This window comes from Dipodomys spectabilis, unplaced genomic scaffold (genome assembly GCF_019054845.1).
Source record: "Dipodomys spectabilis isolate Male_0828 unplaced genomic scaffold, ASM1905484v1 ptg000096l, whole genome shotgun sequence".
NCBI classification, from domain to species: domain Eukaryota; kingdom Metazoa; phylum Chordata; class Mammalia; order Rodentia; family Heteromyidae; genus Dipodomys; species Dipodomys spectabilis.
Genome location: NW_024870773.1, coordinates 21140628 through 21159238, shown reverse-complemented (window position 1 = coordinate 21159238; position 18611 = coordinate 21140628). Strand labels below are relative to the sequence as shown.

The 18611-nt window shown below is 43.1% G+C and overlaps 1 protein-coding gene across 1 annotated transcript in view; it reads left to right on the top strand.

The window, feature by feature from the left end:
• The first annotated feature begins 310 nt into the window (after positions 1-310).
• Positions 311-18611, top strand: part of Itih2 (inter-alpha-trypsin inhibitor heavy chain 2) — a 31147-nt gene continuing 12846 nt past the window's right edge. Inside the window, exons 1-9 of the mRNA XM_042686148.1 lie at positions 311-394; positions 2625-2699; positions 5162-5194; positions 7305-7474; positions 9288-9392; positions 11578-11740; positions 13887-13994; positions 14941-15069; positions 16077-16193. Coding sequence (XP_042542082.1) covers positions 311-394; positions 2625-2699; positions 5162-5194; positions 7305-7474; positions 9288-9392; positions 11578-11740; positions 13887-13994; positions 14941-15069; positions 16077-16193 — 984 coding nt within the window. The remainder of the gene's footprint in view (positions 395-2624; positions 2700-5161; positions 5195-7304; positions 7475-9287; positions 9393-11577; positions 11741-13886; positions 13995-14940; positions 15070-16076; positions 16194-18611) is intronic.

Genomic DNA, 18611 nt, shown 5'->3' with positions numbered 1-18611 from the left:
TAAAAAAGGCACAAACATCTAACCCTCAATCGGACCCTGACTTCTCACTCTTCCACCCAGTGATGGCTCCTGGGTTTGCTGTTTGAATGACCTCTTGGTATTCCTTTCCACCCCCACAACACAAGTTTCAGCTCCAGAACAAATATTTGTCCTGGTGTTGAACAAAGTTAGAGAGCTTTACTTCTTTCTCTTCTTTTTAAAAATGAACTGTGCTCCTCTGCTGTTCCTTTGAACTTGGTTCAGTAGAAAGAGGAGTGCAATTCTCCCCAGACCATATGCTCCAGGGAACTTGGCACAGCTGCCCAGCAAAATGAAGCTACTCACATACTTTCTCATCTGGGTATTTCTTTTGGAAGTACAACCTTTTGAAATTCCCACAGATGGCCTTTCCGAAGTAAGTAGTTCCAGACAATTACTTGCTGTTGGTTTAAGTTTGGGTTTTGTTTGTTTGTTTTTTTGTTTTGCCAGTCCTGGGGCTCCAACTCAGGGCTTGGGCACTGTCCCTGGGCTTCTTTTGCTCAAGGCTAGCATTCTACCACTTGAGCCACAGAGCCGCTTTCAGCTTTTTCTGTTTATGTGGTACTGAGGAATCAAACCAAGGGCTTCAAGCATGCTAGACATGTACTCTATCACTGAGTCACATTCCCAGCCCTGCTGTTGGTTTAAATATGGTCAGTGCATATAGTCATTGCAATTGGCATTCAGTGAACTTGTTCTGTGGAGACTGGAAACTTGAGAGAATGTTCATCAGTGTACACATGTGTGCTGGCATAATTTCTGGAATATATTTGCCTCTTAAGAGGTTCACAGGTCTTGCAGAATTAAGTCAAGTTCCATAGTCAGACATCATACTGTAGCATTTATTGATGGTGCAAAATTGCTATTCCTTGCTTGGAATAATAGGGCTGGGAAGGTGGCTCAGTGGTAGAGCGCTTGCCTTGCATGCATGAGGCCCTGGGTTTGATTCCTCAGCACCACATACACAGAAAAAAAAAGCCAGAAGTGGCGCTGTTGCTCAAGTGGTAGAGTGCTAGCCTTGAGCTGAAGAGCTGAGGGACAGCGGCCAGGCCCAGAGTTCAGGCCCCACGACTGACAAAAAAAAAAAAAAATTAGGGTGGAATGATAGACTGGCCCTAGCCCAGTGGATTGTTACAAGAATTAAATTATGTGTGTCGGGGCTGGGAAGATGGCTCAGTAGTAGAGCGCTTGCCTTGCATGCCTGAGGCCCTAGGTTCGATTCCTCAGCACTACATAAGCAAAAAGAAAAGAGCCGGAAGTGGGCTGTGGCTCAAGTGGTAGAGTACTAGCCTTGAGCTGAAGAGCTGAGGGACAGCACCCAGGCCCAGAGTTCAGGCCCCACGACTGGACCCCCCCCCCAAAAAAAAAATTATGTGTGTCAAACAACTAATGCAATGCATGAACTAGTACACTTTTAAGAACTACTAGTATGGTGTATAAATTAGTAAATTCTTAATAATCATTGATGAGCTGGTCACCAGTGGCTCATGCCTTTAATCCTAGCAACTCAGGAGGTTGAGATCTGAGGATTGTGGTTCGAAGGCAGCCTAGGCAGGAAAGCCCATGAGATTCTTATCTCTAATTCTCCAATCAATCACCAGATAAAGCCAGAAGTGGAGCTGTGACTCAAGTATACCCAGGCCCTGAATTCATACCTTAGTATTGGCACGTAAAAAAATCATTGGTAGTATGATGATGAAGAAATATCCATCATGTTTTACTCAGCATCATTATCAAAGCACACTGTTTTTCCTACCTAAGTAAACAGTGGTGAGTGTGATGAGGACATTTCAAATACTCCTATTAAAGGGGCAGGGGCCAGGCACCACAGAATAAGCACCATGGAGTTCAAGTTCTCTACTTTGGATCCTCAGCCATACCAGTGGAAGAAGAGTCTTGGCTCAGGTCATTCTGAAAGTTATACATGAGCTACTTTTATAACAAAAAAAAAGAAGAAAGAAAGAAAATATATTGTAGGACTATTCTAGCAAAAGTTAATAGCTGTGATACTTCAAGAATGGATTCCTTCCAAACATATCAAAATATGATATGGTGTGTTTTCAGGAGGAAAAAAATCTGTTCTGCTTAGAAGCTATCATCTGTTCCACATTATATATTCCAATACTTTGAAATCTATCACAGTGAGTAGGGGCTTTCCTATAGAAGGCAAGACACTCCAATATGTTTGTAGTCTTAAAATCATTTCTAACTAGTTTTCCTTCTATAGCGACATTAAGGTAAAGGAGATAGATAGTTCATATTTGTCTAGGCCCACACTGCTAATGCCAACGTTCCTCTATCCAAGTATTTCCCCATTCACTACTAACCACTCTGGGCTCTTTGTATTGTCTGATCATCTCCAGGGGGACATAAAAATAAATGTATGCATCTAACATATTTGAAGATGTGAATTTCCACTTATTCACTTCTAAGACCCAATTAATAAACATAAATGCACTGAAGAAAACTTTGTATAGAGACTGGGCTTGTTCGGGGGCAAAGGAAAGAATGTGAAATTGTGTCATGAATCACGAACACTACCAGTTACCTCTTTTCTTCTGGCTATTTTGTTGCAAAATAATACTCATCCAAAATTTCTTTTCAAGTTTGCAGAATATGAAGATCTGGTGGAACTGGCCCCAGGCAAATTTCAATTTGTGCCAGAAAACCGGAGGCATCAGGTAGGGTAAACTGCACTTCCCGACAGTAAAATACATGAAAGAAATCATGATTGAAGAAGTAAGAGAGCTATGGAGATATCTCTTACAAGATTTGCCTCCAGTGGCATTTCAGTCACTTGGAAATGTAAAAATGAAGTGTATTTCTGCAGACCTTTCTAGAAACTTCCAGGCATAATGGCCACTTAAAAGATTCACCATCATATCATTTCCACACACCCCCCCAAAATGGAAGATTATGATGTTATTCTAGGACAGAAGTTTGGAGAGCTTTTCTTTACCCAGACAATCACTGTGGACATATATTGTCCTTCGTGGGGTCACTCTGTCTTGGGGAGCAGCTCAGAGAGCCCTTGGGGGAGACAGCATGGACAAGTCCCGGTGAGGAATGGGGTACATCCTCTGCACAGCCAGGAAGGCCTGACTGCTCCCCAGTGTCCACATACGGGGAAAGAAGGAATTCACCCACCTTCAACTCACTGCTGACTTATTTTGTCATTCAATATTTGACTGTCTAAAGTCCAGGCTTTTATAGATCAGCAATGTTAAAACACAACAGGAAAGAAGATCTATGTCAGGTTCTTCACCTGGATGAGGGGGAGAGAATGTAGTCAGGCAGGCTCGCATTCAGAAAGGGAGGGGGCAGTTCTAGACCTCTTGGTGCTACATAGCACCCCTAAAGCCTCAACTCACCTCAAATCAGGCAAGCCTGAACCCTGCATTTTTAATATATTTATCGTTATTATCCTTAAGTAGTTGTGCAAAGGGGTTTCTAGTCAGCATGTCAGTTTGTGAGTACAGTGGATTTTGTAACCCACTGGTCAATCACTCTTCAGTTGTTCACCTTCCAAAAGCAAGGTGATACCACTGGTCCAGGCCCACGGGTGTTTATGTGGATAATCCCCAAATGGTGCTCAAGAGCAGAGAATCTTCCAGATGCCAGCCGCTGTGCTTAGCTGCAAGCTCCTCATGGCAGGAACACACTGATGGCCCTGTAGTCCTGAAGGAAACAGACAGATCTTAACCAAGTCATCGCTCATGTAGAGTAGATAACCATAAAGCAACGTGGATGCTCTGAAGGAGAGAAAATGCTGCTATGGAAACAGAAAAGGAAGCTGACCTCATCAAGTTGAGGTTTTAGGGAGAATTTCCCTGTGATCTGGAGGATGAGAAGGGGTTCACTACACGGGATCAGGGTGTAGAAGGAGCACTTCACAGTGAGAGCAGCAGTGCAGTGTCAAGAGTGAAATGTCAAGAGCTCTTCAACCAAACACAAAGCAAATCAGACAGAGAGACAGAAGGGAATGCATGATGCTCAATACGACCTTGATTGAATGTCTTCATTTAAAACAATGTTTGTTTTAGAGCCAGGTGAGGTAGCTCACACCTGTAATCTTAGCTACTCCGGAGGCTTATGAATGATTTCAGTTGGAGGCTAGCCTGGACAAAATAGTTCATGAGACCTCATCTCAACAGAAAAAGCTGAGTTTGGTAAGGTGTTCCTGTCACCCTAGCTAGGGCAGGAAGCATAAATAGGAAGATTATGGTCCAAACTGGCCTGGGATAAAAGTAAGAGCCTGTATCAAAAATAACCAGAGGGAAAAAAAAGATGGGACCACTTGGATTCTTTTTTTTTTTTTTTGGGGGGGGGGGGGTCCAGTCGTGGGGCCTGAACTCTGGGCCTGAGCGCTGTCCCTCAGCTCTTCAGCTCAAGGCTAGCACTCTACCACTTGAGCTACAGCGCCACTTCCGGCTTTTTTCTTTTGGCTTATGTGGTGCTAAGGAATCGAACCCAGGGCCTCAGGCATGCAAGGCAAGCGCTCTACCACTGAGCCACCTTCCCAGCCCATGGGGCCACACATGAGGATTCTATTTACCACACATGAGGGAAATGATGCAACCTTTGTTTCTCTGGGTCTGGCTTGCTTCACATAATATCCTTTGTTCCAAGTTTTTCTGTTTCCTAACAATTGGTACAATATCATTATTTATATTAGCTGAAGTATAATAGACTCTATGAAGAGCCCGAGTGGTCAATTGAAATCCTTTTGTAGAACTACTTAAGAATAATACAATATGTAAAGTAATAATTTTAAGAATTTAAATGGGCTGGAGGCTTGGTTCAATCAGCACAGCACCTGCCTACCTAGCAGAAGGCCTTATAGAAACCCTAATTACACCAAAGGAAAACAGAATGAAAATATTTGTTTTAGGATTGTATCATAGCCATATGCATGCAGCAAAAGTTGTTGGATGAAGTCTGGAAGCAAAACAAAACAAAAATAGTTTTTGAGGATATTCCAAATAGTTTTCTGAAACTATTAACACATTTATTTCTTGGCTCTGTTGGATGAACTATAGCTAAGTTATAGAAGGAAAACTTTTGGATTGAGAGAGTAGTTTTCCACCCTGAAGATAATAAATACCATGCACATAACAAGTAACTCTCTGTCTTCCTTCCACAGAGAAGCCTTTCCGAAGAGTCAGGAGAAAAGATGGTACGTTTGCTTTGATTTTGTTACAGATTGATGTCTGAATGATTTTCCCGTTAACCATTACCTGAAAACCAATCTGGTTGTCTCCTTGTCTATGTCATTGAGAGTATTTACCTAGCTTTTGAAATACTCTTTGCTCAACTCTCTTTGGAAGTGTCACTAAAATTCAGCATTGAATGAGCAAAGTATTTGCAATCAGGTCAGATGAACCAAGAACTGCAAATGTCTTCTTTATTTTCTTCAGTTTTTCTGACAACATATGTATTTATTCCAATATGACATTTTGGGGGGGGGGGGGTCCGGTCATGGGGCCTGAACTCTGGACCTGGGCGCTGTCCCTCAGCTCTTCAGCTCAAGGCTACCACTCTACCACAGCGCCACTTCCGGCTTTTTTCTTTTTGCTTATGTGGTGCTGAGGAATCGAACCCAGGGCCTCAGGCATGCAAGGCAAGCACTTTACCACTGAGCCACCTTCCCAGTCCCCAGTATGACATTTTTTATTTAACATAGAGACTGAAAAAAAATTTCCTGGAACGGGGGGAGGGGGGAGACGGGGAAGGGATGTGAAGGGTAAACCAAAGGAGGAGGCTGCAATGCTTGGTAAGAAATGTACGCATTATCTTGCCCATGTAATTGTAACCCCTCTGTACAGTATGTTCACAAATAAAATTAAATTAAATTAAAAAAAAATTCCTGGAATATCTCAGGTGCCTAAGATGGTCCAAGCAGGTCTTCCTGTAGCCAGAGAATACATACAGGAAGTAGGTTATGTTGTACAGACAGGACCATCAGAGCTCATATTTAAGGGGGAAAAGAGCAAGTATATTAGCCTGGTTTTTATCTTAGCTTGGTTTTTACAATAACCTTAATGCATGCATATAATGTACTTCAATCAAATTCACCCTCTTCTATTACTTCTTCTCTTTCTTTCTTCCTTCCTCCTCTCACCACCTTTTTTACACTTTTTATTGGTTTTCATTGTGATAGTTTCTTTTTTCTTTTGGTAGCATTGGAGTTTGAACTCAGGGACTCAAGTTTATTAGGCAGGCCCTCTACCACTTGAGCCAGGCTCACAGCCCTTTTGTGCTTTAATTATTTTTCAGATGGAGTCTCATGAATTTGCCCAGGGCCAGCCTCAGACCATAATCCTTCTACCTATGCCTCCCATATAGCGGGAATTACGGACATATGCCTCCATACCAAGATTATTTGTTGAGATAGACTCAGTAACTTTTATCAGAGCTTGTCTTATGCTAAAATCCTCCTGATCTCCATTTCTTGAGGAATTAAAGTTGTGACCCACCATGCCTGACCTTATGATATTTTCATTCATACATGCATATATATAGTGTATCAATCATTTTCACTGCCCTACCACCTGACTGCTGATTTCTTCCCAACAGTCCTCCTTTCATAATAATTATTATTTTTAAATTTTTATTGCTATTACTACTTTAGGTCTAGATCTCATATATGACAGAAAATATGTGATATTTGTCTTTTGAACTTAGTTTATATCACTCAGCATGAACCATAGTTTCATTGATTTACTGCAAGCAATATAATTTTATTCTTCTTTGTAGTTGAATAATGTTCCACTATGTGTATGTACCACATGGCCTTTATCCATTTGTCAAAGAATTCAGCATATTATGACTCAGAAAGCAGCTGGATTCTTGTGGTTCATGCCTGTAATCCTTGCTACTCAGGAGGCTGAGACCTGAGGATCACGGTTCAAAGTCAGTGGGACAGGAAAGCCCTTGAGAGTCTTATCTCTGGTTAACTACTAGAAAAGCTGGAAGTGGAGCTGTGACTCAACTGGTAAAGGACTAGCTTTGCACAAAAGAGCTCAAGGACAGCACTTAGGCCCTGAATTCAAGCTCCAGGACTGGCAAAAAAAAAGACTCAGGATGCTAAAAGGCATCACAAATTATTGCAAAATAATTTGCATTGTTACTAGGAATCAGGGGCAGCCTAATAGCTCCTGAGCCATGTGTTTATCAGTGCCCTAGAATGGTTTGCGACAAATTCAATGTACTATGGTTGACACCATATATATATGGTGCACTACATTTTCTCTGTGGGTACCATTATGTTGTTTTTCCTCTTTCAGGAGGATGCCGATCAGGTAACACTTTACAGCTATAAAGTCCAGTCTACCATTACTTCTCGAATGGCCAACACCATCATCCAGAGCAAACTGGTGAACCATTCTCCACAACCTCAGAATGTCGTGTTCGATGTTCAGATTCCCAAAGGAGCCTTCATCTCCAACTTCTCCATGTAAGTAACTCTACACAGAGCCTCTGTAAGAATATATTAGACTTTGTCAGAGAACCACACAGACATCCAGGTACAAAGAACAAAGAAAGGTTCATTGCCAGTGAAGGGATTGGCAAGACCCCTTCTCACAAGGGAGGAGTGAGAAGAAGTGCCAGCTATTATCTGAGGTGACCTATATAACCTACAGAAGCTAGGAGGGCCTAGGAAGTGGAGGCCCCCGTGTGAACTTGTGGACCAGGGGCTTCATCATGGCAGTCTAGGATTCATGGCTGCTGCCCAAGTAGTAGATAAGGGGCCCTGCAGCTGCACAGACCTGAAGGCCACTCTGAGGGACTCTTGCTGCCTTATTTGGTGGTAGCTGCCCACAGAGGAGTGCCATCTCAAGGTAAAGGGGGGCTGGAGGCTGATTATTTACTGCCTTTACTACATGAGCTTAGTGTTGCCTAGGAAGGGAGCATTCCAAGCTATAGAAGGGAGAAGGCTCTTGCTAAGCTATGAGAAGGGAGCTCAGTGGGCTAACATCCCTAAACCGGGTAGTGTTCTCCTCAATGATTCAAACACCCTCCTCATTAGCACTGACCTAAATCATCCACTGTTCTGGGGCAGGGCAGGTCTCACTTCTTGAGGCGTACCGCCCTGTCTTAGTCAGCTGGTGCTGCTATGACTAATTACCACAAACTAGGTAGGTTTCAGCATTTAAAAAAAAAAAAAAGATTTCTCATAGTTCTGGTGTTTGAAAAGCCGAAGGCCAAGGTGCTGACAGCCTCAGCTCTGGGGAAGATTCACTTCAGGATTCATGATAGCTGTCTTTGTGCTGCCCTCATATGGTGGAAAAGGGCAAGTCAGCTCTTGGGACTCCCTTTTGTAAGGGCACACAGTCCTATTCATGAGGACCCTACGACTCTCATGACCTAATTAATTACATATTCTAACATGTTCTAACACCATAATATTGGGGGATATATTTCAACAGATGAATTTTGGTGGGATACTTTCTGTCCTATGCATACCCCAGACTATGCTTAATTCTTAGTTCTCAAAGAATTATCTGATGAACCAAATATAAGTTGGCAAAGTAGTGACTCACCTGTACTTCTCCTAGTTATTGTAAAGGCATGCCTAAAGAAATTCGAGCGTTGGGACTGGGAAGGTGGCTCAGTGGTAGAGTGCTTGCCTTGCATGCATGAGGCCCTGGGTTCGATTCCTCAGCACCACATAAGCAAAAAAGAAAAAAGCCGGAAGTGGTGCTGTGGCTTAAGTGGTAGAGCGCTAGCCTTGAGCCTTGAACTGAGGGACAGCGCCCAGGCCCAGTTCAGGCCCCACGACCGGACCCCTCCCCCCCCAAAAGAAATTCGAGTGTTAAAATTTGAATATGAAAAAAGGCTTAAACACAAACAATAATATACAAAGGAAAGTTTGTAGGGTGAGAACCAATGAATTACCTAACATCTTGCCAGTTCTGGGCTTGAACTCATGACCTAAGCACTGTCTCTTATTTTTTTTATTCAAAACTAGCATTCTACCAGTGGAGCCCAGTTCCGCTTCTTGTTTTATCCTGGTGAATTGAAGATTGGAGTTTCACAGATTTTCCTGCCTGGATTGGCTTTGAACTGTAGTCCTCAGATCTCAGCCTTCTGAGTAGCCATATTACAGCATAAGCCACTGACCCCAGGCTATTTGTCTCTTCTTATTTCTCATTGATACAAAGTGGCCATTGATCTGCTCATTAAATCAGCTTTGTTGGATTGGTTGCTTGTTACTCATTCATTTTGCTGAGACTCCTGTTCTGATTGGCTACCTTATTGTTTTCCAGGACTGTGGATGGCACAACATTTACTAGTACCATTAAGGAGAAAACTGTGGGCCGAGCACTGTACTCACAAGCAAGAGCAAAAGGCAAAACAGCTGGATTGGTGAGGTAAGGGCTGGGTGAACAGGATTTGCCTTCTTATTTCCATGGCTGCTGCTCTTGCTATCCCATGTGCCCAACTAAAAGTAGGCAGGTGCCAGGTGCCAGTAGCTCCTGTCTGAATCCTAGCCACTCAGGAGACTGAGATCTGAAGATCCTGGTTCAAAGACAGCCAAGACAGCAAAACCCATGAGACTCTTATCTCCAATTAGCCACCAAAAAAACCTGGAGCTGTGGCTCTAAGTGGTAAAGCACTAGCTTTGAGCTCAAAAGCTCAGGGATAGCATCTAGGTCCTGGGGCTTGGCTCCAAAAAATTAGCAAAAAGGAAAAATGTAGGCATGAAATCTGAACAAATACAACTTTCTCAGTCATATGGTAGAACCAGGTCCCACACTATGTCCTAAAAGACCTTGCTTTCCCCAATGGGGTTTGGGAGATCTCACACATGTTGCACTTACATTGATTGTCTCACAGGTAGATGCCTACTCTGTAAATAAACTCTAGTCTGTTTTCAAAAAGTGTAAAGATAAACTGCAGAAATAATGTGCTAGTGAGCTTGTCACAAAACAACACAGCCACAGAAGAAAGCTTGGGATTTATTCTGATGCTTAATTCTTATTTTAATGCTTTAGTATTATTTTTATTGGGATAGGGCCTTCTAAAGGATTACACTTAAGAATTGGCAGATTTTTTTCCCTTTATAATATTACATACAACCCATCTCAAAATAAATAAATAAAATTTTGAGTAAGAAGCTGTAAAGAAATTTTTGACTTATTACTCCTTCCATTACTCATGTTCTGTCAAATTCTGTCCAGTTTTTTTCTTCTTCATCTTTTCTTCTACACCTCCAGATTTACCTCTAGTAGGAGTTCTTTTCATGTTATTTTATTCACTCATTTTTTCATTCAGTCCATCAATAGAATTGCATCCAGTGTCAACGCTTTACCCATTTACATTAGAGATGGCAGCTACACAGAAACAGACAACTGCTCATGGGGAAGAGAGAAAAGGTGACCTGGGTTACTGTGCGGATAGTGGACGAGGGCTAATATACACAGAGTATAAAAGACTACGGGAGCTCAGCATACAATTTTTAGGAGATCCAGAAAACATCTTTGCACAGGCTGGATGTTTCAGCTAAGTCCAAATAGGTGCATGAGAATCAGCCAGATGGAGAAAAGGAAGAAAAATTCCAAGCAAAGAGAACATTCTAGACATGCTGCAAGGTCAAGCAGCCCTTCTGTCTTCACAGAGCTCCTGGCTACCTTTCCCACCATTTCTACCACACTGTGTATTCATTTATTCATCCCACAAACATGGAATAGAGACTCCTCTGGATTTAACAGAAAATCTGTAATTCACCTTCAGGCGCACTACACTGAATCTACCACTCACCTTCCAGCTCAGGCTGCAAACAGACTGCAGACCACTCCCACCTTCTTTCCCATCCTGCACTCACAGTACTTCCCTGATCCCAAGCAGGCTGATTATGTACCATCCTGCCTGGATTATTTAGATTTTGTTTAAGCATTCACTGTTCATCCTAATCCCGCACTCACATTACTGGCGAATCCTGTTTCCTCTTCAAAGCCATAAACCTTCCAGATCAATAACCTCACAACTTTCAATACATAGTTATAACAAAAGGCTTTATAGTACTCAGTTTCAGGAAATAATAAGATTCTCCCTGAAACACTTGCAAAATATGTGAAGAATCTCTCAGTAAGTCTCAGAATAGAGTAAGGAAGCAGAATTGTCTTTGGGGGAAGGTAAACTTGGGGTTGATCCCTGATGTTACACCTGGCTCACTGTGGAGTCCTGAGCAGAGTCCTCCTCCTCGGTGAGCCTGGTTTTTTTATCATCTAAATAAAATGACAGTATCGATGCTTATCCCGCAGAACTACCATGTGGGAGATGCAATAGGCTACTTCAGGGGCCAGTCAGTGGTAGTCTTTTCCAGATATCCCTCAAATCTGTAAGAAGCTCTAGAAAAGCTTCGATCAGGGAGGGAAAGTGACTGAAATTCCTGGTGGGATTAAACTTATCTAGAAATTGTACTCTTCTCTGGTGTACCTTGTTCATGAATCACTGAGCAGGCCTGGTCACCTAGGGTACAGACCTGTGTCTAGATGCTAGGACTCACATGTGGTCGCATGTTGATGATGGGGGGGGGGGGACTCTCGCACATAGGAGCACCGCTCTTGATATGGAGAACTTCAAAACTGAAGTAAACATCCTTCCTGGAGCCAAAGCACAGTTTGAACTTCATTACCAGGAGGTAAAGTGGAGGAAGCTGGGATCCTACGAGCACAGGCTTCATCTACAGCCTGGCCGGCTAGCCAAACACTTGGAGGTGAGCCTGGGTCCCCAAAGTGATGCAGCAAGGGTGCGACATCCCATCGCCCTACGGTTCCCAGCCTCAGTTTATACTTTCTGATCCTGACCACTACCAGTGGTGTTTGCTGTTCTTATCCCACCCACCTCCCAAATATATGGATATAGTAGACCGAAAAGATTTGGTTTGAGGTCAATCATATCGCTTTTTTGTAGATTCTGACACCAGCTTAACTCATCGCTGACTATAATAATATTGGCTAATATAATAAGGTTCCAGGGATGCTGAAACAAATTACCACCACAGAGCTGCATTATCTCCCAGTCCGAAGTCTGAATTGAAGGCATTAGCAGAGTCCCTATGATTTGCTCATAGATATAGACAATAAAAAAGGATGAAATAATTACAGTGAAATCTTAACTCCTATTGGGATTAGAATTCTTCACTTGTATCTTCTTATCTGGCCATGGTGTATCTTGACCAGCGATTTTTGTGGCTTTGTAAGTCTACTTTCTTCCTTCTTGATCATTTTGCTTCCCCTGATTATCCTAAGTCTCCCTCAGCTTTCCCCTTAGAAGAAGACTTATTATTGGATTTAGGGACCAAAAGAAGATTCCATTTCCTTAGCTTACTTTTATCCCCCAAAACACCTTTTCCAAATAAGTTTGCATTCGTAGGTCCTGTAGATTTGACAAGATATCTTTCAGGAGACTATTATTTAACCCATAACACTGACTAACAGTCGACTTTCCCCAAGTTTCTACTTTCTTATCAACAAAGAGACGAATATTTGCATTCCTTATTTATAAGTGAGATGGACTTAGGGACATAGTTGGAGAGCACCCATTGGTAAGATGGATTTACGGAAATAGGAGTTAAATTAATATTAAATTGTCTTCCCTAATTACCCCAACTATCTCCTAAAGATAGTTCCTTCAGGGCTGGAATAGAGCTCAGTGGCAAAGCACTTGCCTAGCAAGTGCAATGTCCTGGGTTCGATCCCCAGTACCAAAAAAGAAAAGACAAAAAAAAAGATAGGTGCAATTGTAATTCTAATTTGAAAATCTGCACACCTGATAAACCATAGCATTTTATTCTCAAGGTATATGTGATTGAGCTCTTTTCTGGGCTTCTTATAACACATACTGTGCCTTTCTGTGAATTAATAAAGATGCTTTTCCTCCAGGCCAAGATGTCCCACACAGCTATGTAATTCTGGTTACTTTTCTAACAATGATAATGAATGTGTGCCAGTTAGTCACCCACATTGTCTTGCTCAATACTTATAATCCCTTGTAACCATGATGAGGCAGCCATTGCATCAGATGATGAGACCACACACACACACACACACACACACACACACACACACACACACACCTAATAACACAAAGAACTAAAAGGCCCAAGAAAATATTTATTTTTGACAGAACTATAGAGTAGATGTAGAGATGTAGAATAATTTAACAATAGCTTTCCTTTCTTTTCTTCTCTGACAACATGAAAGTGCCTATAAATAAAAACGGAATAGTATGAAGAAGAGTATATGATTCCATTTTTAGGTATTCCCCAAAACCCTGAAAGTGGACACCTGATAGGTGGAGAGGTTTACAAGTGGCTGGAGGGTGCAGCCAGACTGTCACCATCACCAAGGGTCAAAGACCCGTGGGTGCATAAAAATAGAGTGGAAAAATAGAAAGAGACCTGCCTTGTGCTTCTAGAAAGGGGGAGGTTTGTGGAGTGACCTTGGTTTATAGCAACTTACTCTCTTGCAAGCTAACTCATTCCATAAGGCTTGACGACCCCATGACCTAACTCCCTAGTGTAAGGTGCCACCTCTTCAAGTTTCCAGCACTTGAACACTGCCATCAGCTCCCAGCACATGGGAGCTTCTGGGTTGCTCCCAAGTCATCCCAGAGAGGAAACGAGTCCTGAGGAGTGACACAGTAGAGTGTCTGAGTTGCTGGAAATGGTAGAATCACAACCCGGGGAATTTAAAGAACTTCCAGGATGATATATAACATAAAGAATTTCCCAGAATGCTACAGAATCATGCTGAGCATACTCGGTGATGATAAAACCATCAGAGGAGATATGAGTAGTTGTACTGCTTAAAGACTTAAAGACCTTTAAAGCCGCAGCTTATTTTCTTTCTCACCTCCAGGCAAACGTGTGGATTATTGAACCTCAGGGAATAAGATTCCTTCATGTTCCTGACACTTTTGATGGCCATTTCGATGGTGTTCCAGTCATATCTAAAGGGGCCCAGAAGGTACCATAAATACTCCATGTTTCTACCCATATAAGTGGCCATTAGCTGCTGACTTCTGGTCTCCCTTGTGACCTGGCATTGGACTGAGGGCACTTGCTCTATGAACAGTGGTCCATAAGCAGAGGCTAGACTTCCCACTCAACATATAAAATAACTCCCATCATTTCATTCCATTAGATCAATGACTATCCTACTGACCAGCACCTACAGCCTGCCTCACAGATTCATGGTGACTCTTTATGACTCATAGCAAGAAATACTCAGTTTAATTCTCTTGGCCTTCCTGGCCAATCACAAGCAACTAGAGAGACGTCAAACTCCTCTAAGAACCTTTTACAGATTCTTTTCAGAGCCAGGAGCCTTCTCTTCCTGGCAGAAAGGTGACATTCTCTGAATCTCTTTTTAAAAGGCCTGATGCCTGGCAAACAACATCACAGCCTGGCACAGTTTCTTCTCAAAAGCTTTGGCTCTTCTACACATGGTAGATTAAGCTTACAGTCCTAGTTACTTGGAAGACAGAGGGTGGGAGTATAGTGGTTCTAGGCCAGCCTGGGCAAGATGTTGACAAGACCCCTTCAACTAATGAAACTCTGAGTTTAGTGCTAAGTACCATTATCTCGCTACATGAGAAGTATAAATAGGAGGATTGCAGTTCAAGCTATTCCAGGCATAAATGCAAGACCAACATGAAAAATAACTAAAGGAAAAGAGAAATAAGGATATAACTCAAGGACTTAGAGTACCTGCCTTGCAAGCACAAGGTCCTGAGTTTAAAACTCAGTACTGAAAAATAATGGGGGTGGGGAGCTACTCATGTGAGTGGATAGATGCACAGTGCCCACAAGGAAATCCCCCTTACCTGTGCAGAAGCAGGTGAGGCTACCACACTCCCCTGCTGGCAAGGGCTGGACACAAAGACCAATTTCTGATGTCCTGTTCCTTCCAGGCACATGTCTCTTTCAAGCCAACAATAGAACAGCAAAGAAAATGCCCCAACTGCTCAGAGACAGCAGTAGATGGGGAACTGGTGGTGATGTACGATGTGAACAGAGAAGAGAAGGCTGGAGAGCTTGAGGTAAGTGAACAGACTCATGTGAGCTACCACACTGAAGCCCAGAGACTCCTGCTTTCTAGCCACAAGGCCAGTGTCATGGCTCCACAGAAGAAACTCCACACAGATTTCTCTGGTCTGCCACTAGGCATCATCTTTTATGTCAGGAAAAGCTAGGTAAAAGTTCACGGGGTCTCATGCTAATCTATTCTCTCTCTCTCTGTAACAGAATCTATGTGTTTCCACAGGGATGAAGGATAGAGAAGAATAGTAGAGGCCACAGCCACACAGCCTGTAGCTGGGGATTGTAGTGTCCTGGATAGAATAGGAGAAAGAATTAGGCAAGCCAATTTGTAGAAGACAAATAAGAGACAGAAATCTAGCTGGATGGCCTCCCATTAACTTCAAGAAAAATGCAGATTCTCTTGTGTTCTGACTCTTCACCTCATCTCTTGAGTTCTATGGCCCCATCTTGTTGGAGCATCAATAGATCCCCAAGTGTACCTTGTTCTCTCAACACTGTCTGGAATCTTCCTCCCCACTCCTATTCGAGCCCTCAGCCACAATGGCAGGCTGACTCCAAGCTCATGCTCAGATTCCAATGTAGAAGCCATTTCTTTGGGGACGCCTTCCCATCTGAGGGAGATACTTGTCCTTTGGTCTCTGGGAGCCCTTTACTTTGCTAATCATGACACTAAAGACCTTTCCTGATCAGTATCACCACTGGCCGTGAGTCCCACAAGGAAGAAAACTTTGCCTGACTTGTAGTGGGTTAGCAGAGCACCCAACACTCTATGGGCTGGCTAGAGCGGAGGATCGAGGAAACTGGTGGGAAAAAGGCCCAAACCTCCGGAGGAGAGGAACACGAAGGAACGGCAGAGGGGGGATCAGGATGTGTACCCATCTTCCACCCCTGCTCTTGGCTTCATAAGCCTTGTGTCTCTGTTTCCCATTAGCCACCTCTCCTCTTATAGTTCCCTACCCGTAAACATTCATTGTGATCTGACTCACATGTATGTTTTATTTTCCAGATATTTAATGGATATTTTGTCCACTTCTTTGCTCCCGAGAACCTGGACCCAATTCCCAAAAACATCCTCTTCGTCATTGACGTTAGTGGCTCCATGTGGGGAATCAAGATGAAACAAGTAAGTGACCTGACTTGCAAGGGTAGGTGAGACGCTTGGCTTCTTTTGATCCCCTCTATCTTGTCCCCCACCCCCACCTTATAGTAACAGGGATTAAACTCAGGGCCTTGGACTTGCTAGGCAAGCACTCCACTACTTGATCCGTGCCTCTAGTTCTTTTGCTTTTTTAGCTCGTTTTTCAGGTAGTGTCTTGAGCTAAGTTGGCCTGTGCCATCCATGAACCATGATCTCTGGCTCCAGAGTAGCTGGGCTTACAGGCATGAGTTACCATACACAGCCTTTGGATTCCTTCTTAACAATGCAATAATATCAGAGAGGAGGTGGGGGAGGGAGAGGAAGAGAGGGGGAGAAAAATACATTGAGAATCATGAGAGACACTTTGAGGGAACGACTATTTTAAACGAATTTGTGAAGGAACCAGGTGATTTAATTTGAAATCCTTCGGGAAATATTTGGAAAGGAAGAAGCAAGCATGCAGGTATCTAGAAGGCTGCAAGGACAGCCAGTTCACTGGGCCTGAGTCAGATATGTGACAAGCAGGGACAAATAACAGCAAATAACAGGAAGTTAGACAGTGGAGGAAAGCTATCGAAAATGGGAACTGAGAAGGAAGAGGTAGGGAAAATCCTGCAAAGCCTCCTGGGTCACATTCAGAACTTTGGCTTTTTATTCAGAGATAAACAGAGAATTTTAGGAGGATTTGAATGAAGGAAGGGCATGACAGGTGAGGAGTAATGCGTGTGACACGTGCCAAGTGGTCTCCAGCTGCTATATTGAAAAGAGGCTGGTGGTCTCCACAGCGTATCCCAACATACCTTGGTAAAAAGTTAGGGAGACTCCATCTTTTGTTGTTTGTTGTTGGTTGGTTGTGGGGCTTGACCTCACACTGGGCACTGTCCCTGAGCTCTTTGTGCTCAAGGCTAGTGCTCTACCACTTTGAGCAACAGCACCACTTCTGGTTTTCTGGTGCTTAATTGGAGATAAGAGTCTCATGGACTATCTTGCCTTGGCTGCCTCTGAATCATGATCCTGAGATCTCAGCCTTCTAAGTGGCTAGGATTAGAGGCATGAGCCACCAGCACCCAGCTGAGACAGCATCTTAATTAGTAAGTCAGCTGTGGGTGTATGAGCCTATGATCCTAGCTAGGTGGAAGGCTATAGATAAGAGGTTCAAGGTTTGAGGCCAGCCCAGCCAAGAACTCAGCCTTACCTAAAGAAAAACTAAAGCAAAAACAGGAGGGGCTTGTGGAGGTGGCTCGAGTAGTAGAGCACTTGCCCTGAGTTCAAACTCCAGTACAACTAAAACATGATAGCTTGGATCACGATTTGCAGGCATGCATATGGTATGGTTGAATTTTGTAATCTGTTTTGAAAGTAAACATTTTCTTTAGGATTGGCTGTGAGTTAAGAGGACAAAGAGTAGAAAGATGCACTTAGGATTTTACTTTGAACAGTTGGAAGGATAGAGTTTGCCAGTGATTAGCAGAGCCAAGGACAGCCAGGCACCAGTGGCTCACGCCTGTAATCCTAGCTATTCAGGAAGCCGAGATCTGAGGATCATGGTTCAAAGCCAGCCCGGGCAGAAAAGTCTGTGAGACTCTTATCTCCAATAAACCACCAGAAAACAGAAAGTGGCTCTGTGGCTCAAAACAAGGGAAGGACAATGGTAGAGAGTAATGAGAAGCTAATGAAAGGACTAATAAAGACACAGGAAGACACTGTACTAAGGAGATAGTGAGCCATGAGCCAAATGCTGAAGATGGGTGAATCTGGTGAGAAGTCCACGGTGCTTGGCGACTTCAAGGTCATTAAGGACCTTAACAAGGATGGTTGCAGTGGAACAATGAGAATGAATGCAAGAGAAAATTTAAGAGACACTGAAGCAATTTATTTCAAGGAATTGATTGAAAGGGAAGCTGGAAAATGCAGAAAGGAGGTACAAATGAAGTTCTTAGAAAGGTGAGAAATCACAGCCTGTTTTATGCTTATAGAAATGAACCAATAGAAGAGGGAGATTTAAGGGGTTAAGGTCAGTTACAGGAACTATGGCCTCATTCGATGCCAGGGAATAGAGTCCAGTTTGCAGTAGGTGATTTTGCAGCCAGTAGAAATACCGCTTGATGCTCTATACTATCTAGCAACAGGGAAAAGGAAATACTGGCTGATTGGCTTTTGTGATAGAAGGAGTGTATGGAAATTTATGTCTGATTCCTTGAGCTTTTTCAGTGGAGTAGTTGTTGAGATCATCAGCTAAAGTAGAGGAAGAGAGAGGTGGTCAGTGTCTAGACAAAGAAGACAAAAAGGGTAGTTTATGGCAGTGGTGGTGGCATACACCTTGTGTGCCTTGTCTTTGGGAAGCTGAGGAAGGAGAATCATGAGGACAGGACAATCGTGAGTTCCAGGACAACCTGAGCTACA